This window comes from Aptenodytes patagonicus, chromosome 1 (assembly GCF_965638725.1).
Source record: "Aptenodytes patagonicus chromosome 1, bAptPat1.pri.cur, whole genome shotgun sequence".
Taxonomy (NCBI): domain Eukaryota; kingdom Metazoa; phylum Chordata; class Aves; order Sphenisciformes; family Spheniscidae; genus Aptenodytes; species Aptenodytes patagonicus.
In genome coordinates this window covers 127,613,298-127,639,367 of record NC_134949.1, presented here as the reverse complement: position 1 = coordinate 127,639,367, position 26,070 = coordinate 127,613,298, and the positions used below count along the sequence as shown (strand labels likewise).

General features: G+C 41.1%; 1 protein-coding gene across 3 annotated transcripts; it reads right to left on the bottom strand.

The window, feature by feature from the left end:
* Positions 1 to 26,070, bottom strand: RRP1B (ribosomal RNA processing 1B). Of its 3 annotated transcripts, none has more exons than XM_076354822.1 (16): positions 25,909 to 26,070; positions 21,060 to 21,142; positions 20,052 to 20,109; positions 19,242 to 19,327; positions 18,147 to 18,208; positions 15,805 to 15,934; positions 14,275 to 14,339; positions 13,566 to 13,729; positions 12,901 to 12,995; positions 11,964 to 12,061; positions 11,435 to 11,454; positions 10,843 to 10,968; positions 9,290 to 10,026; positions 5,305 to 5,451; positions 4,489 to 4,555; positions 1 to 3,341 (listed from the first exon to the last, which is right to left on the bottom strand). In XM_076354822.1, exons 1-16 carry the CDS (start codon positions 26,039 to 26,041, stop codon positions 3,151 to 3,153), a joined length of 2,262 nt encoding a protein of 753 aa, XP_076210937.1. In that variant the 5' UTR covers positions 26,042 to 26,070; the 3' UTR covers positions 1 to 3,150. The 3 variants fall into 3 exon arrangements, with proteins under 3 accessions (XP_076210937.1, XP_076210943.1, XP_076210951.1); XM_076354828.1 differs by having other exon boundaries at positions 12,901 to 12,992; XM_076354836.1 differs by lacking the exon at positions 25,909 to 26,070 and adding an exon at positions 24,864 to 24,928.

Sequence of the window (26,070 nt, the reverse complement as noted above, 5' to 3'; positions counted from 1 at the left end):
CACAAAAAAAAGATAGTTTATTGGACTAGACTAAATGACGTAATGCTTAGACACTGTATTTGTATTAACAATGCTGTTGCAGAGGTACATAAAATGACACATGGATTTTTTTCCTGCCTGTAATTAAGTCTAAGCACAGAAAATAAATGACAAAAAGGGCATTTGATGCTTTCCAAGTCACATAGCTTTGATAGACTATAAAAGATCTTGCATACCCAATAACTTAAATATAATTTCAACTTTTTGCCTTGCTGAATTCATTTTGTGCTTTTTAGTTCTCTTGAAGCTATGAAGAATTATAAACTATTAGAGCTTAGGAAGTACAAAGTTGATCAGATTCAGAACAAAAATGTAGAGACAATCATTACAAAATACTGTCCTTTAAAAGGTATGCCACATTAACTTTGACTCAGAGCATGATGGGCAGCTGCAGAGTTGGAATAACACTATGAAAAAACCTATAAAGCGACATCAAACAGGTCAGATCAGTTTTTCTTTTATCCTTTCCTATCGATACATCTCTCCTTACAGTACCACCGTGTCTGTGCGGTGGATATCCCAGGTGTCACATTTATTTCTCCTTTTTGTCTTCAACATTTATCGGAATTTTCACTATCCAAATATTTTGGATAATGTATTCAATTTAACCCAACAATGCCGATTAAACTGCATTGACGGTGCTTGGCTTTTGCTTGTAAAGTTGTCCTGAATGAAATTCCAGACACCACTGAAGACAATACACACAAAACATATGTATATTTACAAAACATTCCACCAGTTTCATGGCACAGATGGATTATGCATGAATCCCAACAAGCAATCACATCACTAAAATTTTTGATAAAAAACTGACTGCCATTTCTGGGCTCTCCATTTAGCACTGTGGGCAACAAAATATTTGGACAAGCAACAGGTTCAATGGATCCACAACCAATAGAAAAAGATCCAGACGACCATTTAAATACATTTCTGTAATAGGTTATATTTATTAAAAACAAAACCAAACCCCAATGCATCCTGATCCTGGATTTTTCTGCACGCACCAGATCCACCTACTGATTGTTTGCATCTATATCCTTGGAGGAATATGGCGTCTTCAACCTAATGCATTAACAACCATGCACATACAAATGCTTTTATGCATATTCCACAAGAGACTTCTCACCCACGGTACAAGATAAACAGTACAACATATTGAACAGTCTTTGTTAAATCCTACTTACCATCGTTTTGTCAAAAAAAATGCATTATGCTAATATACAATGAGATTTTTTAAAAAATAAATGAACAATAATTGCTCAAACAGCAAGTATTGGATGTATTCTCCAGAGTTCTTTACTGATCAGTCAAATGAATACAAATTAAAACAAAACCAAATAAAATTCAGTCCCCCACTTTAAACGAGAAAAGACGAGCAAAATGACTTTCTGGCAGTACCACAAACCATGGACTGTCACAAACTTAGTGCAAGAACTGGCACGGGTTAGAATTAAGCAACTGAGACCAACTAGCAATCTACAAGTACACAAGTATTTTGAAGACATTCTAGATGAGCTGTGAAAGAGCAGTTTCAATCCAGCTGCTTATGGGGAGTGATCTGGCAGAGGTCAGCATCAAAGACTGCTAAAAAGTAGTATTGAAGTATGCAAATATGTTATGTCACAAAATTTAATTTCGGGGGCTGAAGTAGCCAAATGTTTACTAGTTATCATAAGACAAGGTAATGAAGCAGACCTCCCCCCTCTCTTATAGGATCACAGAAGTAACTGGTGGGAAGCTTCATGAATAGCTTTGCTTTGGTTGTGCTTTGAAGCTGAGCTCTAATGTAGAGATCTGCCGCAAAGCCTTTGCCTTATTCACATAAGCAAAACTTTCAAAGAAAGATTTCAAATCTTTCAAATGTATCAAAAACGTTTTTATTTTCATTTGCTCTCCCCTTCCTCACAGCTCCCCCTCAGAATACTTTAATGGTCTCTCACAGAAGTACACCTCATTCTTTACCAAAGCAGCAAAGGAAAAACAAAACATGCACAGTAGTAATAAAACATCCAAATAAAAACTTAATGCAAGGAAATGCTGCCAAAATAGTTCTTCTGGTTCTACATCAAAACCAAAACCAAGCTGTCTGGGCTGTAAAGTTTTACCCTTATTGAGAGGCACCAAAGCTTTTAGAGAGAGATGTGTGTCCTAACCAAAGACGCACTACACCGATCTAGCTCACTGTAGGACAATCAGAGGTTCATTCACTGAATGAGATCTGAGTTCTGGTAAAGTGTGGTGACACCGGCTGCTAAAGTAGAAAACTAGGAGTCTTGTCAGACCTTCAGGAAAGACAGCACTGGGGGTGGGGGGGAAGATGTGGAAACATCAAAGATTTCTCCCGTGCGAGAGCATTATTTCAGCTACAGTAAACAGAAGAAGCCAGCTTACAATATGACAAGTGTAAGCCAGCTTTGGCACTTGTGTTACTGAAAATAACGTGGTGACTGTTCCCAACTCAGCAGGCAAACAGCTGTGAAGGTTTATTTGCAACAGTGACCACTTGAGCAGCTAGGCATTTCTTATCCCAAAGAAAGCTTGCTTACTATCTGTAAAGCTACCCAAGTCCAGCTGTTATTAAACAGAGACATGAGGTAATCATTATTTCCAGAAGAAGAATTAACAGGATGCCAAGGGTGACACATGAAAAAACGATGGGGTAAAATTTTAAAATACATGAACAACAAGGAGGTTTAAAATCTACATTGTCTTTTTCCATTTTAAGCCCTGTCCAATGAAAGACAGTTTAATAGCGTGAAGCGCAAGTTTTCCTAAACTGGCTCAAAAAAAAAAAATCACCGGAACAGTCAAACCCTGAACATTCCCTAATGAAATGAACAAGTCTCTCAGGAATGACATGGGCAGAGACCATACTTTTTGTAGACCAAACCTGAGCAGAGATTGGATTTTGTTTCTTTTCCGTAAATAGACAAAATAAGTATTTCAAGATACAGCTGAAGTGGTGTCAAAATAGCGATGACCCAGGTCACAATCAGAATTTTGTATATACAATTTGTATTAACTTAAAAAAATAAAGAAGTTCAAAATACCTCCAGAGAACATTCTAGGTTAGCAAAACGTCCTGTACAAAAGTAGGCTACATCTGTTGGTTTAAAAGAAGTCCATAGCAGTTGGTCTTTTCTTAGCTGATATAGTAAACGGTTTCTTCATTTGAGCCTCTTCTGCTGGGGTACCTGCGGGTGACTTCAGCACCCCATGACGGGGTTTCTGTTCAGGATTGAAAGCCACACGGGAGGGTCCTTCTGGGCTCACTAATATACTTTTGTCAGTCTTTTTAAATTCTGTTGAAAAAACAAGCAAACAAGTTAAAAGAAATACAACTCCTGGAATAATTGGGCCCGTCAATCAGTTGTGGAATTGTCCAACCCTGGAAGTCTGCCTTAGATGCTTAAGTCCACCACTAAGGATCAGAAGCCTATGACTTTGCAAAAAAAAAAAAAAAAAAAAAAAAAAAGGAGAGATGGTGGTGAAGCACATCTCTTAGCAGAGTCCATTTAAGAATGGGGTCTGTTGCAATCCGTAGAGAGGCTGTGAACCATTCCCCATGGTTTCACAGACCACCGGAGACTCTGGGCCTACTCCTCAGAAACAGGTGTTCCAGCTATCCTGAAGAACACCACACTTTGGTTTAAAAGATGACGATGGGTAAGAAGTGGCTCTACTCTGACTGTTAAACAGCACTGTTCTAGAGACTCTTGTTTATCCCTTCTGCCGGCAGGTAGGCATTTTTTTTCCTCTTTGTGCAGCTGTGCTATATTCACATAAAGACATGTATCTAAACCCACTATTCTCCATTTGAACTTGGCCTATAGCACACCTCAGAGAGTTAAAAAAAAAATAGCTAAATGAATACACGGAATAAACTTTTATGCTACGGAGCAAGAAATTTATTTATCAGGGAAAATGCTGTCTGCTCACATGTGGGATCCAGAAGGGAACTGACATTTACCTACTCATTACCATTAATAAGCCACCATGCAGCCAAGATAAAACTGAAACTTTGCTATTATACAGCCTGAGCTCATCAGCATATCAGCACCTTTGTCCTGTGAAACAGAAGTGATCAATAAAGACTGAAGTGCACATGTTTCTCTAAGAGGTGCCCTGCAGAACAGGTGGCTCAGGAAGGAGAGTTTGTTGCTCTGCTGTGCCATTTTCTATCCATAAGGCTCCATCTGCAAGTCAGTAACGCAGCACCCTGGAATCACGCAAGCCTAGCTCGTGGGCCGAGTGTCCTAAACTTTACCATCTCCTCTGGACAGGAACTTGAGGGTGGTTTATAAACTATATACAACACTGAGGCAAAAAAGGATCAGAATCATTCTGTTCTAGAGAGGTGAAGAGTATAGGTGTGTATGAGTGCGTACAGCTTCCCCCTTCCTCGGCTACAAGAGAGACTGTAGAGGCACACAGATGTATTAGACTCACCAGCAGTCATGTTTTTATTCAAGCCAAACGTGACTTTTTTGGAGCTGGACGACTGCAGCTTGTTCAGCTATAAAGCAAAATAAAGACATGAAATAAAATAAGATTTCTGAGGCAATGCTACAAGTTCTTTTACCTGCATCCCATCAAAACTGATGCAAAACAGCCTGCTTCCTTCATTTGATTTAGAACTCCCCCAATCCTCTAGCATTGACCGCTGCTAAGACAGCACTGTTTTTCTAGCCAAAAGCAAACATATGGCATTTGTAGAGAAATCACATACGCTCCCTAACATCATTATGTAATTCAACAACAATCAAGAAGATATTTGTGTATTAAATACACTGGCCCCACTGCACTCAAGCCTCAAAGTGCAAAGAGGGCTTGAAAAGATATTATATGCTAAAAAGGTTTAGAAAAGAGGGCAGTCTTTTGAAGCTCTGTACTGTTGCCAGCCTCCACAAATGGGAAGAAGTGGAGGCTCAAAGTCCCTTAGCAAGACTGAAAGTCAGTTTATGCTTTTGCTTTCTTGTGAAATGAGCAGGCTCAGAATGGCGTCCTTTCAACAAGAAAGGAAAGCAGGGGGGAAGGAAGAAGAGACTTTAAAGATGCTCGCAACTCGTTTTCTGAAACTCTGGAGCCATGTGTGACTCTGTCTACAAGGAAATACAACAGCATTCCCAGTTTTATCTGCCCGTGTTAGGAGACTAACGCGCAGTGGAAAAGACAGCATGAGTGAGGTTGCGCCCTTTGCTTGGGCAGGTAGCTTGGAAAGAGACCTGTGCCCAGATTCAGCTGCCATCTGTGAGACCACATTACCTGCATGGATGCCCTGGTGGAAGAGATGGTGCTTCTGGCTTTCCTGAAGAATACTGGCTTTGGTAAAGTTGATTTTTCAAATTTTACAAAATCACTTCCTGGTTTTGCTTTCTTTTTCTTTAACGGTGATAGAGCAGCACTACTTTCCTATAAAGGAGGGAAAGGAAAAAATGCTCTCAGTACAAAAGTACTGTAGTTAAAACTATGCCTAGTACAGTGAGCAGTGCTCAGAGCTTACCACATGCAGCTTCTGTAAATATTGCCACAGCTGAGAGAGAGCTAGTTTGTACTCACATAAGCTAATCAACATGGTTAACTCTCAGGAGTTAAATCTGCAGTTGGCATGACCGAAAACAGAAGTTTAAGGCAGGATCTGCGCAGAAACAGGAAGGTCATTGCAAAGCAAAGAAGGAAGAACTTGTAATACATTTGCCTGGCCAGTCAGAGTGCAAAGAAAGATGTTTTCTTTAGTGTATGAGGCTGCCTTACAATTGACCCAGCTCTCCTGCACACAAACACTGATTTTTTTTTTTTTCTTGCCTTTAAGCAAAATCTCTTCTGTGGTACCTCTGGATGGATGAGATACGCAACTAATGAACAAACTCAGCTTTAGGCTAAGATGGAGACTTTGGAGAAAAAAAAAAAAGTGGAATATGAAGTCTGTGTACACTCTCAGAAATCCAGCTAGTGTGTATTGCTATTTAGTTTGCTGCCTCAAATTCATACTGAGTATTGCCATTTAAAGCAATCCTTCTCTCCAGCACAAGGGAATTCTTAGGACCTGTACTGGCAGCGCCACTAATGAAATGCACCTCTCCAGAGCTTTCCAACCTGTTGTCTATGGGCCCCAGATATCTGTGGACTACTGTGAGGAGAAGTTCAGCTATGCTTCATATCAACCTACAGATGTGAAATTCCTAAAGCAGTTCGCAGACGTGCTGTGGAAAATGTCCAGGGATATGGCCTCTTCCGATTTGAAAATCACTTCTGCTTTCGATAAAGTAAAAAAGCGTAAGTCTTTTAGCTTTCTGAATTCTGGAAACAACTGTGAAATAATCATAGAATCGTTTAGGTTGGAAAAGACCTTTAAGGTCATCAAGTCCAACCGTTAACCTAGCACTGCCAAGTCCACCACTAATCCATGTCCCTAAGCACCACATCTACACGTCTTTTAAATACTTCCAGGGATGGGGACTCAACCACTTCCCTGGGCAGCCAGTTGCAACGCTTGACAACCCTTTCAGCGAAGAAATTTTTCCTCATATCCAATCTAAACCTCCCCTGGTACAACTTGAGGCCGTTTCCTCTCGTCCTATTGCTTGTTACTTGAGAGAAAAGACCGACACCCACCTCCTCGCTACAACCTCCTTTCAGGTAGTTGCAGAGAGCGATGAGGTCTCCCCTGAGCCGCCTTCTCTCCAGGCTAAACAACCCGTTCCCTCAGCCGCTCCTCATAAGACACGTGCTCTAGACCCTTCACCAGCTTCGTTGCCCTTCTCTGGACACGCTCCAGCACCTCAATGTCCTTCTTGTAGTGAGGGGCCCAAAACTGAACACAGTATTTGAGGTGCGGCCTCACCAGTGCCGAGTACAGGGGGACGATCACTTCCCTACTCCTGCTGGCCACACGATTTCTGATACAGGCCAGGATGCCATTGGCCTTCTTGGCCGCCTGGGCACGCTGCCGGCTCATGTTCAGCCGGCTGTCGACCAACACCCCCAGGTCCTTTTCTGCTGGGCAGCTTTCCAGCCACTCTTCCCCAAGCCTGTAGTGCTGCATGGGGTTGTTGTGGCCGAAGTGCAGGACCCGGCACTTGGCCTTGTTGAATCTCATACAGTTGGCCTCGGCCCATCGATCCAGCCTGTCCAGGTCCCTCTGCAGAGCCTTCCTACCCTCGAGCAGATCAACACTCCCGCCCAACTTGGTGTCGTTTGCAAACTTACTGAGGGTGCACTCGATCCCCTCATCTTTTTTTTCCCCTTCTCCCCCTCCTCCCCCCTCTCAATATTTGAAGCTAATTCTTTGGGGTGTGTGTTGTCTTTGAAATCAAGAATCAAAACACGTCCCTCATGATTTCTGGGCACAAGACCGGTATTACATAACTAAAACCAGGAAATAAAACATGTTATTTCTCAAGCAATGAAAACAAAATTAGCAAAGCCTAATTTCCTCCACATTTATGCATTTTAGCTTTACCCTGCTCACTTCTTTCTTATACCAATGCTCTCATTCTCCTCCTGACTCAATTCCCAACTTTCTCTCCCTGTCTCCATCCTCCCGCTCCCACCACACACACACATATATGCAGAGCTACCTGGATTGGGCAAGAAACAGCAAAAGCTGTAGTTTCTTTGGAATTACACATGGGAAGAGTGGTCTGCTAGCCCATGCACTGACTGGCCAGCCAGCCAACAGACAGGTGCTAGGGTCATGCTGCTCTCCTTCCCTCAGTGGCTACACTAATTTGCGCCAACAACTAATTTCCATGAAGCTTGCATCTTGAATCTATTACAGGTCTTTGAACCTGTTGGTCAGTTGCAGCAAAGTTTTACAGATGGAGATGGGGGTGGCATAATCATATTTTCTTAGAAACTAAGCTTTTATTGAAAAAGAAAGATGCAACACGGAATATTTAGGCAACAGGAGACAAAGCCAACAATTCCCACTTGGGAAGCCCTGCAGTGAGAAAAATGCAGTTTGCATACTGGAGAGAGAGAAATGTTTTGATTCTTTCCTCTCAGTACTTTACCATAAAAAAATAGAAAATGTCAAAACTATTTTAATACTATTTCAGCAATGTTTCAAAATGCATTTTTTCTCCCTTGAAGGACTGAGTCGTTATATCAAGTTGATATATAAGCCTGCACTACTTAAGTTTAAAACTGTATGATTAGCTAAGTCAAACAGAGGTGAGTTGATAGGCTAGTAACATGCACTTTTTAGTCAGAGGAAGATGGAGTTGTTTTGTATACTGAATCTCATTTATGCTTTATGAATTTTTTTTCCACCAAAGTGAGAATGTCAGCAAGACTTCCAACAAAATAATGGAACCCCTAAATGTTTCAGGGTGAATATATACACAGAAAATGAGCAGTTAAAAGAATTTCAGTGGCAGGAGAGGAAAGAACCCCTGCACTGTCTCTCTTAGCCACGCCACCAAAAATATACAGTGCAAAATGCCTCTTGACTCTCAAACTGCTGAGTAAAATCAACCCTATTCTACTCATTGCCAAGAAGAAAATGGGTGTGGGAGATAGAGAGGGGAAAAACTAGCTTCTTCTCAAACTGCAAGACAAATTTTTGAAGACGACTACAATCATACCTTCCTAGCAAAAAAACCAGCATTGTCTTTTTAAGAAACTGGACCATTCATAAATGTGATCATACAGCCATTGATGACATTGAAGGTCACAGTGTGATATTCTCTGTTTGCTCTTTCTCCAAGTACTTCCCTGATAAAGCACTAACAATTTATTTAAGATGGAAAAGTGAGCTAGCAAAAGAAGCCACTATTGGAATCGCTGAGGGCAATTTCACAAGGAGCTTATACTAATCTAAGTGTGTGCTGCTGCTGAGAAAGGGATGGTCCATATTCCCATTCTCATCCTTTTGCCAAAACATGTCCTTTGTGAACATGCTGTAAGCTCAACCAGAGACCCCATGCAAAAGAACAATTAAGCCAGGAACCAAAAAAAAGAAAAAAAGAAGAAAAAAAAAGACAACCCCATACCCTAACAACCCAAGCTTCAGCTAGATGAGTTCTTTCAGCTGAGTAGCTGGCACAGGCTTTAGTGTCGTTGCACAGGAAGGCGTAAGACCATGGCGGTGGGCGTGGATTTCTGGGGAATTGAGTTATTTTTGGTGACAATGCATGATGACATGCAGCCTGCCCGTGAAGCCCCACACTCAGAAAGCTAAATCCAAATTTGAAAACGAGCCTGGCAGTTCATGAAGAAGGCAGAGAAAAGAGTGAGATCTACGTACCCCCTTCCTGCTTTTTTTGCATGCAGTCTCCAGAACTCCATTGGCTTCGACAGAGTTTAACACCTCTTTTACTTTTCTCTTCTTTTTCAAGGTTGCTGCTTTCTGGCTGGAGACCTTCATCCCTTCCAAAACAACTAGCTTTGTCTTCAATTTGATCTTTCTGCAGGGCACAGATTCAGTGTCTGCATCTCCTGACAGGGTCCCCAGCAAGCCCTCCTTGTTGGATTTCATGTCAGTCTGCTGCAAAAGGGTATCCCCATTCACCAAGACAGCCCCTGCTTTCTGTTTCTTTTTCACAGCCTTAGGAGTTAACAGTGTGACAGATGGGCTGATATCCTCTGCCTCACTGGCACTAGCTGGTCCATTCTGACACGCTGGCTTTACAGGAACATTTTGCGCTTTTGGATTCATTTTCTTCAGCTGACTCTTTTTACTCTGTTCTGCGTCAGTTGGACTGTTCTGCGCAGAGATACTGTGATTTTCTCTGGTGTCAGTTGCTACATTTGTGCTCTCATTTGCCTTATTTACTAGCAATTTCTTTTTCTTCCTTTCCTTGTTATTTTCCAGCACCTTTCCCTGGCTAAAAACATTAGATCCAGATGTTTCAGCTATTCCCTCCTCACAATTTCCATCAGCTGTTCCAGAATCAGCACTTGGGCTGTCCCTCCTCTTCCTTTTTTTCCTCTTCTTCTGGGGAACTGATGCCTCCTTCGCACTTGACATGTCTTGTTCATCCTCTAAATCCACCCCAAAAAGAATGCCATATAACACAGAAGTGAAACACAAAGGTACTTACAACAACTGAATTCTATTCTATTTTTTTTTCTTTTTTTTTTTTTTTTCTTCTTTTCTTGTAAGACAGGCATACCATTTTTCTGCTATCAGCCAGCACAACAGTTTTACTATTACAGCTGGTCAGGACATTGCATTCCTCTGATGCCTGGACTAATTAATATTTTGCTGATCTTGCCTTGTCACAGCTAACATCTAAGTCATTCCCTGTGGTAACCCTATTTTGTATAGTAATATTGCTAGAGAAAGTTGTTACTACCCACCTGTTAAGCCCATCAGAAGGGCAACTCAGGGGTTCAGTAGTTTGGTGAGATATTTTTGGGTATGATTGGGCTTGTGCCACGTCAATATAAGCTGTGATGCTAGAGATACTTGCACATGGTTCTCAGTAACTCTCTTCACCTTTCCAGAAACATCCCCAAATTCCTATATTCTAACAGTCATCCTATTTTAAGAAAACTGACATGTTTCTGTTTTCCTACAGTAAATGGAACTGCTCAATGGAGCAATGCAAACAACTGCTTCCAGTTCTGCTTCTGATAGAAATTTCTGAGGTGATGCTTGCCTCAAAATTGGTACAAAATTCCCACCACTTTCAGAGAGACCTTAATTTCACATTTAACCTTCATCGCAACATGATACAAATCTGCACATCCTGAACACCAGGTCTGCTGCCTTCAGAACGGCTTGTATCTGATACTTTGCCAAATTACACAAGTGACTGCCAATCGTCTCTCTTCCAAAGGTTGATCTTGCCTTACCTGTTACTTTTTCCAACTTGTTTTTCTCCCAAGGCTTAACAGCTTTTTTCTTTCGCCTTCCCCTGCTGAATTCATCATCGTCTTCATCTGTAGAAACATCTTCGGGAAAATCTTGGGGGAAGATTCCTGTTGAGGAGGAAGGATAGGTATCTGAAAACTAACAGTATTTTCTATTGAACAGTTTCTATGTCTAGTTCTATTTCTATGAACAGTCATGCTGCTCATATACAGCGTTAACTCCCACAGAAAGAAAATCAACTCCTTGTTCCCCACTCAACCCAAAAGAAAATCATACAAGTGATTCCTATTTGTTTACATAAAAATAATCATCTTTCATTTAAGGACAAAGTACAGGGTTGCTCAAATTGTGAAGGGGATTTGGCCATCTCACCAAAAACGTGTACTGTGTCTTAATGAGATTTAAAACAAACACACACACACACACAAAACTCCCAAAACAGTATCCTTGAAATACACATTTAAAAAAAAAAAAGAAAAAAGAAAACAAGATTTGCAATACACATTGTATGGGAACATTATATATCCTTTAACAGAAAGAAACTACTGTCTCTGTGTGTTGCTCAGTCCTTACCTTCTGCTAAGTCCTGGAACCTGGAGGTGGGGTGGAAGGGACAGAAGGAAAAACAAAACAGTATTACTGCTTTAGTACCAATAATAACACTAGCAGCATAGTGTCACTGTGCTTATTATGGTTTTGTCAAAACATAGGAACAACATATTTTACACAAGAAGTGACAAAGAGCTCATTCCAGAAGAAATCTGCCTCAGAAATCCAAAAACTCAAACCAAATCACTGAAAGCATTGAGAAAAGAGCAATTTAACACTTCTCCCATATCTGTAATTTGCATCAAACACAATCTAATGTCACATCCTGCAGTGCAAATCCACCCAGTGTAGATACACCTCAGCTAGCTGCAGTTGTCTAGTACCAACGAGGAACAGTAGTGCAGGCTTCAGGCACCTTACGCATGTTATCCAGGGCTGTGAGACAAGCCTGCTTTCATGACATTGTCACCAGGACAAGCGAGGGTGGGGAGAAAGCAAAGTAAGTTGTTTAGGACAAGGTAGCACATGCAAGGTGTATTTCAACAGCACTCACTTTTTGACCAGCTTGTACAGACGCTTTCTGTTAAGGGAACGTGTATTTTTCTTGCTCGCCAATTCAAAGAGTTTGTCAGCAACAGCCTTATAATCAAACTGTTGGAGGAAAGTATGATACAGCTTTTCTTAGTTAGCTTATTCATGCAAGATAACCCAATGCGACTCATGTTATCAACACTTCAAAGTAGCATAAACATCCTTTAAACAGCTACTTCCTTTAAACCCGAAGTATTTTTTTCTCTGTTGAAATTTACACCCCCTTCACACACGTATACTGACTTTTACAGATGGTTGCTTCATTAACAGAACAGTTGAACTCAGTATCACTTTCTCAAACATTCCTAACCTTAATTCTTACTCAAGAGAGAAGCCAACCAACTTCAAAACTCCCACAAATATTTAGCTAAATATCAGATTTAAAGTGTGTCACGCCCTAATTTTTGCTTAAAAGCCACAGACGCATGAAGCGTATCTACCTGCATATGTGTTTGATTGGCGCATCTGTCAAAAACACTACACTGCACTGGAAGAGTCTAAAAAAACGCAAATTGCAACATGTTACCCTCTCTCCTATGTATCCCATCATCCATTACTTTTGCTTTTACTGTCAATGAAACTTATGCTGATTGCTTCACCGCCCACAGTGACTTGGCTTTTGCCATGCATTTTTGAACTCCTGAAACAGGAAGGGAGGAGCAGAAAAAAGGTATGGGAGAGAGGAAAGAAGAATTCAGAATTTAGACACATTTATTTTCCTATAAACTACTCACAGAGTATACATTACATAAATACCACCTTACATTAAAGCAGAAGGAGATTAAAATTTTGTAACGTGTTTATCCGATTAACACCCTTTACTTCTGTACCTCTTGACAGGGATAGGAAAAAAGAGAACAGTGGGGGAGTATCAATAACAGAGCAAGCAAGCCACAAACCTGAAGAACAGTCCCGATACCATCATCAGCATTTTCATAAACATCCCCTGTTTTTTCAGAGCTCTGTGCTGATTTTCTTGACAAACATCTGTCTGCTATCATAAAAAAAAGACTGAATATTAATGTTTAGTTTGTAAAAACCGAGATAGCACACACTATTCTGATAGATGGATGATCAGGTGCATTTTCTTCATGCGATCTTGTGAGCCTGGACTGATTTAACTACTTTATGTCACCATTATGCAAGACACAACCGTGGCATTATCTGAGCACCTTTTAAAAAATTGCCTCTGTACCAGAGTACATCTGGATTGAAAACCTCCCTGCTCAGCTTTTTTTATTTTTTTATTTAACTTAAAACTCCCACAGATTGCCAAAACCTCATCTTCTTCAAAAATGTTATGGATATCCAAGAGCCAAAAGCCAGACTGGGATTTATCATCTAGCACTGTTGCAGAAAGCTGATATTGCCTGGTGTTATAGAAACCACTGATTTTTGCAGTCAATTTGTTTAAGCACATGTGAAGGGAGGAGAGGAAAACACAATTATCCTTACAACACCATGAACATGTGTTTGACTGGTTCAGAGCAGAAATGTATTTTTAAGAAACAGATTTTTAAATCCTAGCAAGTGTTACCAAGGCCATTTAGAACTTCCTCCTCACCTTTGGTTTTAAGCACCTCTTCATTTTCCTGCTTGTCTTCTTCAGACACATCCTCCTCATCACTGTTGCTACCCAGTTCTTTCATTAGGTCTTCGATGGCGTAGGGGGACTGATCCACAATGATCTCAAAGATACCAGTGGCCACGGCATGCAGCACACATCGACTGTGTTCCAAGAGAGCAGGGATGAGAGTTGAAAGGCAGAAGCATACACACCCTCCCCTCTCACATTATAAAAAGGAAATTTGAGGGATACAGGGAAAATGGGTAAGAAAGATGAAAGTGGAAGAGGATCTAGCTCTCCAGATGAAGAAAGTGAACCTGTTACTTCCTAAACAGCAGTCCTTTAATCCAAATAGTGTCCTGCCGATGTTCCTCTCTTAAATTTCACTGTGTTTATATGCTGCTCTATATTACACTGTAACAACAAAGAATCTAACCAGCTCAGCTGTTTTATGCATGTTTAAAAAAAAAAAAGACAAACCCAACGAACAGAGGTTGATATAGTTCTTATAAACCCATGATTATCTATAGCTTTGATACACAAGTTATCCTCAAATGACTGTGCACATCGTTAGTAAAATATCCTTCTTTCTCTACATTCTGAAGTTACACTATGACTCTTCTTCAATCCATTTATTACCATGTAGAGTGGTATATGCAGAATTTCTTAATTCTTAAAAAAATATTTATCCTTTCATTAAACTTACTCCTTTGATTTGGCAGCAATCTTGCAGAAAGGGTCAATGAACTTGAGATTCTGGTCTGCTGTGAGCTGTATGATTAGAAAGAAAAAAATAATTAGTACAGTAAATAGTGTATGTGTACACTCAAATTCCTTGAATATTTAGTGTAGGGCGATCTTCTTTAAGAAGTTAAGTCAAAGTCTTTCAGCATAGTGTCTAATTCCAACTGACAGGAGTATCCAGTGACTTTTTGTTACCACTGCTACCACAAATGTCCAGATATTCCCTGGAATCATTATAGAAATGTTGACTGCTTTGCAGACTTTAATCTACTGAGTACAGGAATATAACAAAGCTTCTTATTTCAGATATGGAAACATGAGGCAGAGAAAACTTAAATAATTTTGTGCTCTTTCACAAAGAAGGTCTGTAGCAGACATGAATAAGATCTGGGTTTCTCTTAACTGGACCGCTTGGACCAAAACACTGTCAGTAGTACTAAAGATAAAAATCCTTCCCTAAATTCAATTTATGAGCATCAGCTGTGATTTCAAATAGTCTAGGGGACTAATTCCCCATGCCTCCTGTGAGTGGCTTAGCCGTGGAATGAGGGCTTTGTGACTGTGGAGCTGCAGAAATTATTTGGGCTCCAAGTGCAGGCACTTCTCTTGTGCAGACATCTTCTCTCTCACACTCCACAATCCAGAACCACAAAAGCTGCAGGCAGGATAGCAGTCAGTACTGCAAAGAATAGAAACGGAATATTGCTAACAGCTTCATCCACTGCAAGGAGATGTATCAGATGCCAGAAACAAGAGGAGGTAAATGAGCAGAAGCCTGGAACAACGTGTGGGGCAGCGGGCAGCTCGCCCTAGTGGAGTAACAGGAGATAGACTCTTTGGAAGAAGTTCAGCAGTGACAGCTGCAGTAACAGGCTTTCAGCTGCTGCAAAACTCTGCAGCACTGTAACATCAATCAAAATTAAGGGCAACTGAAACAGCAATACACAGCAGAGAAAGACAGATGTCATCAGCAAAATGAACAACTGGATGGAGAGGGTAAATTGCTCAATGCACAGGCAACAATGTTTGAAGCCAACAATAAGCAAATAATAGACAACTTTGAAAGCTCACTTTCTTCCTCTATTTAGGTGTATTATACAACCAGCCAAGAGCAGGCTTTACGTCAGTTTTTGCAAAAGCAAAGACTGGCAAACATGTTTACACAAGGTAAAAGATGTTAAGTCCTTTCTGTTGAAACAAACAAATGAGAATGGTATAACTTTTCTATCACTATTTCCAACCTCAATTTGGAGCAGTATAGCAGTACTCAGGAACTTGAGAGAAACTACTATATTCTCACTGTCTACACTAAGACATGAACAAAAGTAAAAGCAAAAATTGTAATAAGTCACTTTCTTCATGCTTATTCAATGTTGCTATGTTACATTTAAAACTGTTAAAACATACATAATCTGAAAATTATATTTCTTCTAAAATGCTGCATGCCACAGTTAACATTAATCAGGAAGAAAATTACAACGTATTTCCTAACCTCCTTTGCACCAACTTTAGCCAATTCATCCAGATAGATATCAATGAAATGTAACTTTATCCCAGTGGGAGCATTGCTGTCTGGGTCCATAACTTCTTTCATTAGTAGCTGCAGGAATAGTTCAATTAGACTGGGGGGAAAAAAAAAAAGGGAAAAAAAAGAACAAGATCTTAGTATTCAATTGCTCACGTTCTATTTGCGTTGAAGACAAACTCTAGTCATTCACAGTTTTACCAGTTCTTTAAGACAGCTGGCCAAACACTCGTAAGAAATAAATCCAGTGACCAATTTTCACATCTTAAAGCAAACTTTTTAAAAAATCCATCCATAATCAGAACTCCTTACAGTCTAGATGGTTTTGTAGCATCAGACAATCCACTCAACGCTGTTTGCTACAGTGAAAATCACTGTTTTTAAATTCACAGCTTAATTTGGACTGAAGTTTATTATGCCATATGATTGATGGGTAGGAAGAGGGATTCTGCCATATGAGCAGGGCATTCCGAGGACAGCTGTCGCATTCATCCATCCTTGATGGGCAGCACCTCATACCCTTCTATTTTATGAGGCAATTTTCATTTTGGTGCACACCCAACGATTAAATTTAATACTGATCCTTCTCAAACTCATTTCAACTGTGCAGACTTTGTCTTCGTTAAAGCATGTTATTCACTGTCCCTTAGAGCAAAACAATTACACTGAAGAACAGATCGAGGGCTAAGCTAGGCATAAAAAAAATCATCATCCCAACAGCTCATGCCAGAAGTGACTGAGTTGTGTACAAGTAGGACTGTGGCTCTGTTCAGTTACCCACTTCTGGAGTACTAACAAATACTGCTGGAGTGACATGGCCCAAAGAGGCATGCTGTCATTGCTGCATCTAAGCAGCATTTGGGACTTTTCTTCCTTTTTTTTCCTGAGGCCTATCCTTGCTATCTTTCAGGAAAGTGAAGCTTTGTATATTCCACACTTTCTCCCCTGGCGTTCTGTGGGACCTCCTGCAATTTTGCCCAGAACAAACACTTCCAGTTCCAAAGAGAATTTAAAGCATTCCAAAACTATAAAGATTATTTCAGTTTTACTCTAATACTCCTTTCTTCAAAAACATTTTAAAAGAAAAGAGAAATGGAAGACATGCTAGGCAGCTTCTAGGCTCCATCTAGGAGGGAAAGGCAGCTCTTGAGCTCCCTCACTCTGCAAAGAAAGGAATCGTGATCTTCTCTTCCCACACCGCCTCACTGCCTCCTCTGGTGGTGAAGGGCCTCCAGGCCGCCCTTCCAGTGAAGCCGGAAAAAGGGAGGCTAAAGCCTTAAGAAACCTTGTCAGAGATCAGTTTGGGTGACCATGTCTCTGCCACGGGAATGTGTGTGGGGAAGAAGGGCTTCGGCTTTATCAAATCTCCTCCCACACTTTCTGTTCCTGTCAAGGAGCATTTTCATCTCTTCAACCTGTGGGCATTTACCCAATGCAAAATTAAGGTAGAACAGAGGGGATGGGGTGCACTTTAGCTTTGCATTCCTTTCTATTTCCACAAAAACATGCCTATATGCATTCCACATTTCAGAAGGCAAGCAAGAGAAAGGATAACCTTAACACTAGGTTATCAAACACTTTTAATTAAAAGACTTAAAGCTCTTCATCAGTTTAAACACAGAGCAAGCTTGGAAGTGGCACAAGAGCTCTAGACAGAGCAAGGTGACTGCAATTACTTGCCATTTGACAGAATATAGAAGAAATAAAAACAAAACCACTGATGTATACAACAAACAGGAAGCCAGTTTACAATTAAGGAGTTCTGTCTTATCAAAAGACAAGTCACCATGACTAAACACAGTAAAACAAAAATTAAAAAAAAGTCACAGCCAATCAGAAAAACAATACAACGAAAAAAAATCCTTTTCTGTCTAATCTCTCCACAGGTGATATTCCATTGATAGCTCTCCTGGCTAAATCAGTCAGACCTAGCAAACTCCGTTATAAATTTGGAGCCCTCAGATTTCACGACTGCTTGGAATACCACACGACAAGCTCCTACATTCAGGTTTTGCATAAGCATACATGAACTACTTTCTCAAATCTCTTTCTGTGAAACACGCACTAAATGGCTTAGGGGAACACGAGAGTTATCGACTGCAGTGTGTATTTAACTTAATGAAGCGTAACACCTAACTTTGCTTCTAAACTACGTATCTAAGTGATCTGGAGAACAAATAAGCCTTAGTGTTAAGACTTCATGACAGTGCCATCTATGGAGAAAAAGGATCTATTAAATGAAAATATATTTGATAAAGGTAAATTGGGCAACTACTTTATGATGCAACTACATTCAGAAATCTGCTTACCTTTCATCCCATTCATTTCTTTTCAGCACTTCAAAGGATTGCCTCAAAATCATACGCATTAGCTGCAAAGTACAAAATTTGTTATACACGTTGTTCATGAAAACAGATAAAGGAGTTACTGTGACTGTAAGATGAATAGACTTCTTAGTAAACTTCATAGCACAACAAGGTGGAAAGCTTCATCATATGAACATTCTGACAGACTTGTCTATCATGTCAAGCAACAGAAGGATGCTGTGAAGCTCAAAAGACAATAAACCATTTTCATATCCTAAGCTCAGAAAAATCCATGACCATTTCTACTATGCAGCTTTCTCTTGCTCCATCACCCTGATGTCTTCAGTAAGTGCTGCCAAATCTAAAAAACCCCACAGCTTAAACTGGAGACAACAATACGGGACAGACTATAACAATAATAATTTAATTTACTTGAAACTTGCACTATGAGACAGACATATGTAAAATAGTTACATTAAACTGCTCAAAACACTTCACTTAACTGAAATACCTGGTTTCTGCTAACATTGAGAAACAAAAAACAGCAGTGAATGTGCCTGCAATTAACTTCTTTCAAAGAAGATTAATGAGATTTTGTTTTTTACAAAGGTAGGTCTTTTAAGATTCTTCTCTCACTGATTTTACTGTTTGTTTTAACATAGTGTTTCCTATAGAAAGAATTCTGATAGCTGAATGTACTACAGTGAATACTTTAGTGGTGGGAAGTTGGGGTTCTAGTGACAACTACTTTACACAGAGTCATAAAGAAGTCTTTAAACAGTCTGATCTAAATAACTGACATTGATGCAGTGTCCTCTGAGACAGTATTTATATTCTGTATAGAAATCAATGAGAAACATCACTATGTTATAAAGGCAAACAAGAAAGCACTTGCGGCATGACAAACTGTAATGGCTTTTAGATTTGCAGTGGTGAGTGAAAGGCTTTAAAACAAGTGTCTCTTGCAACGTGTCAAGAAGATAGTCACTTGTCTTCTCTTACAATACACATAAATGCATGTGTAAACAAAGCTGCCTTCCAGCACACCACCACCACAGCTTTTCTTGCAGAAAAAATCTACAAAAGAGTTAGTATTACCATGTAGTACTTATCAAGACGTAGATTGTCTATCCCATTCCATTCACGGTTCATAGTTTGCCAAAATGTCTGAATGAACAGGTTTCCTGTAAGAGAGTAAGAAGAAATATCTGTGTGTCTGGCACAACAGTTTATTTTGCTAACCTAAAAGAACCTCAAGAAATCACTTCAACGTGAGAAAAGGATGCATTTCCCTAGGGATTTGCCTAGTGACAGGGATAGAGCTATGGGAAGACATGCTTGAGACGGGTATAAGGACAAGTCAATTAAACTTCAGAACATCACAAGAAAATACACACAGCTACTTTTAAAGACAAGTGTAATTACAGGGACAGCTTTGTATCTATTTTGTGTTATATACACACAAGTTAGAGCAAAATATCCATTCTGCACTCACTTCTACCCAGGCAAGTTCTGGCGTTGACTGAGCACTCTGTTTCAAGTGCATTTTGAATGCTAGGTGCTTAACAGCTTATGAAACAAGGCTGGTTTTGAGTAGGAAATACACAGAACAAGTAAGTCTCTGCAGAATGGCAAAGTAAGGGGACAAGTTTGCTTTGCTAACCACCCTGCAAAGTCTCACCTTTATCACACTGGAGTTACAACTCTTCCCCTGCAACAACCAGAAACAAACCGCATCTCATGCTTCCCTTAATGCAATCACACACACCAGCTGGACAAAAAGCAAGGAAGAAAACCCAAAGCAGCACCCCTATCTAGCTGTCTCTATTCTGGCACTGTGACAGCGGCCTCAAAATCGCCAAAGGTGAAAGTACCTTACAAAGTGTCAGATAATGAAATAGTACTTACGAGCCTCTGTATTCTGAATCACATGGATAAGCTGTGAGATATTGTCTGCAAGTTCCTCCTAAAAGTAAATAAATATAGTTAGTATAGCACGTTTCAGAGCTTGGTCTCCTCACTAAACACGCAACCAGAAAACAGCAAGAAGTATGAATATCATGAAATATCCCTCAAAATTAAAAATATTCTCTTAACAGCTGCTTTAGTACTACAGTTATCCTTCCACTGGGATTAGGTCAGTTGTAAGAGAAGATTCAAGGGTATCAAGCCCTGTTCATTTCACCAGATCTCTACACAAATCATCTTTTTGACAGCAGACAAAACTAAATTAGGAGGAGAAAAACCCCATGTATTTGAATTAACAAATGATGTAAAACTTTAGGGGTACTGTTTTCATACAGCTTAATTGTAGGTGGAGCTCTCTGTGCTATGTGTGAGATAAACCTTGTTCATGCCAACAGACAAGTGATTTGAAAACTGATTAAGTGAGGTTACTAAGATCTGGTACTCCAAAACTGGTATCTTTTGGAAGTAGGGAGACAAACTGGTAGTAGTTGACAGAAGTCAATAGTAGAGACAAAGCTGGTAGTAGAGGAAGTGCCATCAAACTAACGAAAGAAAAGGAAGTGTGAAATTTTCAAACTAGGCTAACTAAAGGTTGCAAGTACATTGTAGTTGCAGTTAAGGGCAACCCATTGTTACTGCTTTAGTTCCACCAAATCAATGCACTTCATAACGGTATGTATTTCAGTTCTGGTTTTGGAAGGTAAACAGCTACACCTGCCATTCAGAGGGTGACTCCAAACATGATACCATTTAGGCTTCTGTTCATGTGGTGAGGATCACCGAGTTACAGTCACCTCTCCTGCACATGCCACATATGAGCAGCAGGGGAAGAAAAAAAAAGGGTGAGTTCAACTCACTAAGGCCATTTTCACTATTCTAAATTATTATGTCCCTATAGTGCATTTTAGAAGAGACTCACTGAAGCAAATATAAAACCAGTTACTATACCTGTAGCAGAGGTTTATCCTGCATCCACATACAATAGAACAGGCCCTTCCATATTTTTAGCAGTTCTTCCTGGCTGAAGCCACCTACGGTACAGAAGAAGTCTGAATGAAAACCAAAAATCCCACATTTCCATCAAAATGTTTTCATGCAGTTTCCTCTGTTCCCTGCTTTCCCCTTTGTTTTTGTTATTTTCTCTTGGGCAAACATTGGTTCTTACTGTAAGCACACTAATTGGAAGGCAACTTGGAGTAGTTCAGTGATTCCATGACAGTAAGCTTCTATCTTGTAACAAAGATTTCAAAGAAATCACAGATGAGATTAGATGAATACTAAGATAATTCTGGTAAATCTCTGGCAATTTTTAGTAGTGTGTCTCTCAGTAAGTCTGAGAGTATTTTTAATGAGTGCATCATATCTAATTTTGCAACAGAGGTGATGTGCAAATCCTCAAACATAACTGACAAGCCTTTTTTTTTTTTTTTTAAATAAAGTCTCACTTTACCAATAGTTTTGTTCCTTACTAGTGGCTTGTTTTGACAGAATAAGCTTCTAGCAGTCAAAAAATTTTCTTCTATATCAACATGCATAATAAAAATGCCTGAGCAACTATAATGAAGATATTTTCATTGCAGTTAGTCTTGAGGTACAGTATCATCTGAATTTTAACAACAAAGAATATTTTCACTATTAACAGTATAAAAATTCACATTCTAGTCAAAATCACACATTACAGAAGGGAAGTACTACACAGAAAATAAAATTTTACTCTCAGCAACAGTTGTTCAACAATGTTTTAAAAACTGGATTATTCATGACATCAAATACATTTCTGGGAAGTAAAATTATAATGGCATACTGTTACAAGGTAGCTACAATAACCTACTACAGCTATTTTCAAATTATGGCCTATTAAGTACTCTCAAGTAATTTCAAGAAAAATCACGTTAAAAAGGTAATCATTGTCAGTAAATTCAAATTTGCTCCAAAAAGTTCACTGTCACTTTAGAAAAATTTTCAGGAGTCTGACAATCAAAAAGCCTGAGACCCAGTGCTAGGTCTAAATTGAGTACCTCCTCCTGGGACCAAATGATTTGAAAGCAGTTATCACTACTGCATCATTCTCCACTCAGACAAAAAAACTGTAAACATGTTAGTTAAATCGTCTACAGTCACGCTTGATTAAAAGGAAAGGAAGTAGAGCTAAGCAAAGGAAATATGCAAAATGCTACGTAGGAAACAGTATGTCTAGTAATATTAAGCATTAATTATGAATTTAACTTAGATTTGTCAGTCATATTAAATATGAATCCATTTGTTTCACTGATTTAATATTCATTGAAATATTAAAATAGCAACATTTCTTAACAGAATTATATGCTACGTACGCAGCAGTAAGAAGCAGGCTTAATATTCATTGAAATATTAAAATTAATAACATTTCTTAACAGAATTATATGCTACGTATGTAGCAGTAAGAAGCAGGCTTAATATTCATTGAAATATTAAAATTAATAACATTTTTTAACAGAATTATATGCTATGTACGTAGCAGTAAGAAGCAGGCTTAACCTCACACGCAGCACTAACTCTACAGAGGCATCAGACATAAGGGTTATGTCTAGGGGATGTCAGCTGCTGCCTCTAAAGATGGTGGAGGAGTTCTTCCCTGTCTAGGGAACACAGACTTCCATGGGGTTGCTTTTCATACATTGAGGGCTTTTTAAAGTGTCCTAGGCAGTCCTTTGTCCATTTGACAAAGGACCCTGATCAAAAGGTTTTAGAGCAAGTCTCTTATCCTAGTCACTCAAAAAGTAGTTTCAAGATCGGGTTTTCCATTTTTCAACTTTATGTGCCCTGCCATCCACAGCTGGCAAATAATAATCATTCAAGCAAAGTTATTTTAAAACCTGAATCTATAGTATTAGCAACCACAGTGCACAAAACTGAAGGCCTTCTTTACCTCAAAGATACCTTGAGAAAGATTTTGGTTTTAGTGCTTGGATTGTAACTCTGTCCCCATCTACAGCGTGGGAGCTTGGATTAGTAATGTTACAACCACTCATTGATGACGTGCTACATTAATGCAAGCCTTGTTAGCACTTCTGTTTGGAAGTTATGCCGTTTTGACATTGCTATCATTAAAACTGTTGCAATTTTTCCTATTCTAGATAATCTCCAAGGACCAGATCCACATGGGCTCATTTCAGTGGAAATCACATAAATCCGTTCTAGATCTGGGCCCAAGTAAGTGCAGCTCTGTCAGACAGGAAACCACCCGCAATCTTTCCTCGTTTACTAGAAGTTACTTTTATTTACTATTCTTTTACCAAATCATTTACCGATTGTCCCCATAAAGATACCCTCCTATTATCAGCCCAGTACAGCACGCTCTTTTTCTCTTTCAAGGTAAGGATTTTAAGAAGAACGAGTTAACAGGAAAAAAAAGGACCACTTCCAAGGAATAACGTGCTCATGCAAGTTCATCTGCACACACGACGACTTCAGAGCTTCAGTAGTTCTGCTCCTTCTGTAGAGTTTAACTTCTTGTTGAAAATTAAAAGCTCTAGCTCTTCGAAGACGTTTCCCCAGCATGACCCATAATTCAGCCTTTGCACAGACCGTACTGAGCAGTCCTGCCTACCTATGAAACATTTGACTGAGGTGAACGTCAGGTGAACTCCACCACCCCTTTCAAAAGTTAGCAGGTTCTCCACTGTTCAGGTTAGGGTATCTAGCTGGGTTATCTAACATGCGAGCCTCATCTCTCTCAGAACGCTGGATGGATAGAAGACTGCTGATTAATAAAATAACTAAAAAAATCTCTCTCCTGAACATAACACTTTCTCTCCAAGTCCCAAGAAGTTAATCTTTGTTTTAATATTACTAGCTTGAATAGTACGTAACAGTAAGTAAATCTAAGAGCTCTGGAAATTAGTCACCCTTGTTTCCTACTCATTTGAATTTCGTGGTGGGCTGCCTTAACATGCGAAAGGTTCACATCCCAACCGACAATTTCCCTGCGGTGGTTTCCCAAGATCTTAAGGCATTAGCTTACCCTGCAACCTTTTCCCTCGGTTAGGGCAATCCTGTCCATCTGGCAGGCTACTTCCACAAATTTAAAGGAATCTGCACTTTGCAATGAGATGCACAGAGCACTACTGAACACAGAGAAGCCATGTCCCCCTTGGGAAGTCTCCAGAGCTAAAAATAGCTGGAGGCTTAGACAGTACTTGGGAGGAATATAATGTCCACTCGCATGTTCTTACTAGTCCCTAGGCATCCCCTAGATCTATGGTAACTGTCAGAACTGGGATAATGGGCTATTTGACCCTCTGGCCTGACCCTGTACGGCTGTTCTTATGTGCTCTTCCCTCTGTCAAATGTGGCTAATGGGTCAAATACTATTTGGAAAGGGACGAGGGTAAAGGGAAGAAACAACACCTATTCCCCAGTGTCTTTTCAAGGAATTGACTCAGGTTCAACCAGCATTCCAGTTTCAGTTTAGCTCTTGGGGTGCCAGGTCTAGGCTGGCTTCCTCAAAGCCAAAGGAGTGTGTATGCATAAAGCTCAGCACCACTTTCCCAAATGCTGCAGGAAGGTTTACTAGGTCAGACACAGTGCCCTGCAAATGCTCATGACCAGTTTCTCTCCCGTGTTGTGTCCAGGTTGCAACACAGGGTGCTGGAAAAAGCAGTCCAGAAACATCACACAATCTCTTGGGCATCTCTGCACCGTGCTCCTTATCACTCCAACAGGAAGGTTTACTGAACCAGATCCACGCATTCACACAATGCTATGACTGACCTCGTAAGCCTCCTATAACCTGCATCCATGAGGAGAGGGTGCACAGGAGGCACCTTCAGCTGCAGGCAGCTTCAGACTGGCATGGCTAGACACAAGCTGTCTCCAGGGACACCACCGAAGTGCCCATACACTGGACTCTTGGCTCTAAGGCGGCAGTACACAGCTCCAAGTAGGATAATAAACCTTGTTGGAAAGAAGCTTTTGATACCATGAATGTGGAGGTAACAGGTAACCCAGATAATCTGAACAGGTAACAGAGAACTGACTGAAATTATACAAGCGCTGAAACACTCCTGAGCATTCCTCAGTTCCCCCCAGTGCTCCGGAGCATCAGTCACGGAAACGGGCAGCCACCACCTCACCAGGCAGCACAGCAGAGAATAAAACTATACGCTCCGTACACCGGGGTGGGTTCAGTCCGGGTCGGCTCAGTGCCGTTACGTCCCGTTCCTAGGAATGAGCGCGTGAGCTACACCGCTCCAATCCCGGCAACGTCAGTGCCGCCAGCAAGAACCCCCCGGGCCAAGCAGACCCTCCCCGAGTCCCCCAGCCCCCCGAGCCGGCGCCGCGCCCCAGCCTGCTCGCTGCGACCGCGGGGAAACTTTACGGGCGCGGATGCGAAAGGCCCTCCGCTCCCCCACGGGCTGCCGGCAGCGCGCTCGGCGCTCGCCGGGTCACCGCGGCAAATACTTCCTGTGATGAAACACAGGCCTAAAAGCAAAAAACTAAAAATAACAAAAAAGAGAAAAGAAAAGAAAGAAAAGAACCAACCAAAAAAACCCCAGAAGCCCCCACAGGTGGCGGCCCCGCGGTGACGGACGAGGCCGGGCACCAGGAGGCGGGTCCCGGCTCTCCGCCACACGTGCTTCCCCACCCCCTGCCAGCCTGCCGGGGCCGCCGCTTCACCCGCGCCGCACCGCTGGCGGCGCCGGCCCCGGCCACCGGCCCCATCCCGGTCCCCGCCGCTACAGCCCCGCCGGCCCCACCGCCCCCGGGCAGCGCCGGGCCGGGCCGTGCCGGGCCGCCCCGCCGTGCCGGGCCCTACCGGCCGGGCGCTGGGTCCGGACGCTGATGTACCCCCGCAGCTTCTTCACGGCGCGGTCCCGGATGCGCTTCTCGTTGGCGGCCAGCCGCTGCGCGAACTGGATCTCGGGCGGCTGCACGGCGGCGGGAGCCATGGCCCGTCCCCGGCCCGTCCCGTCCGGGC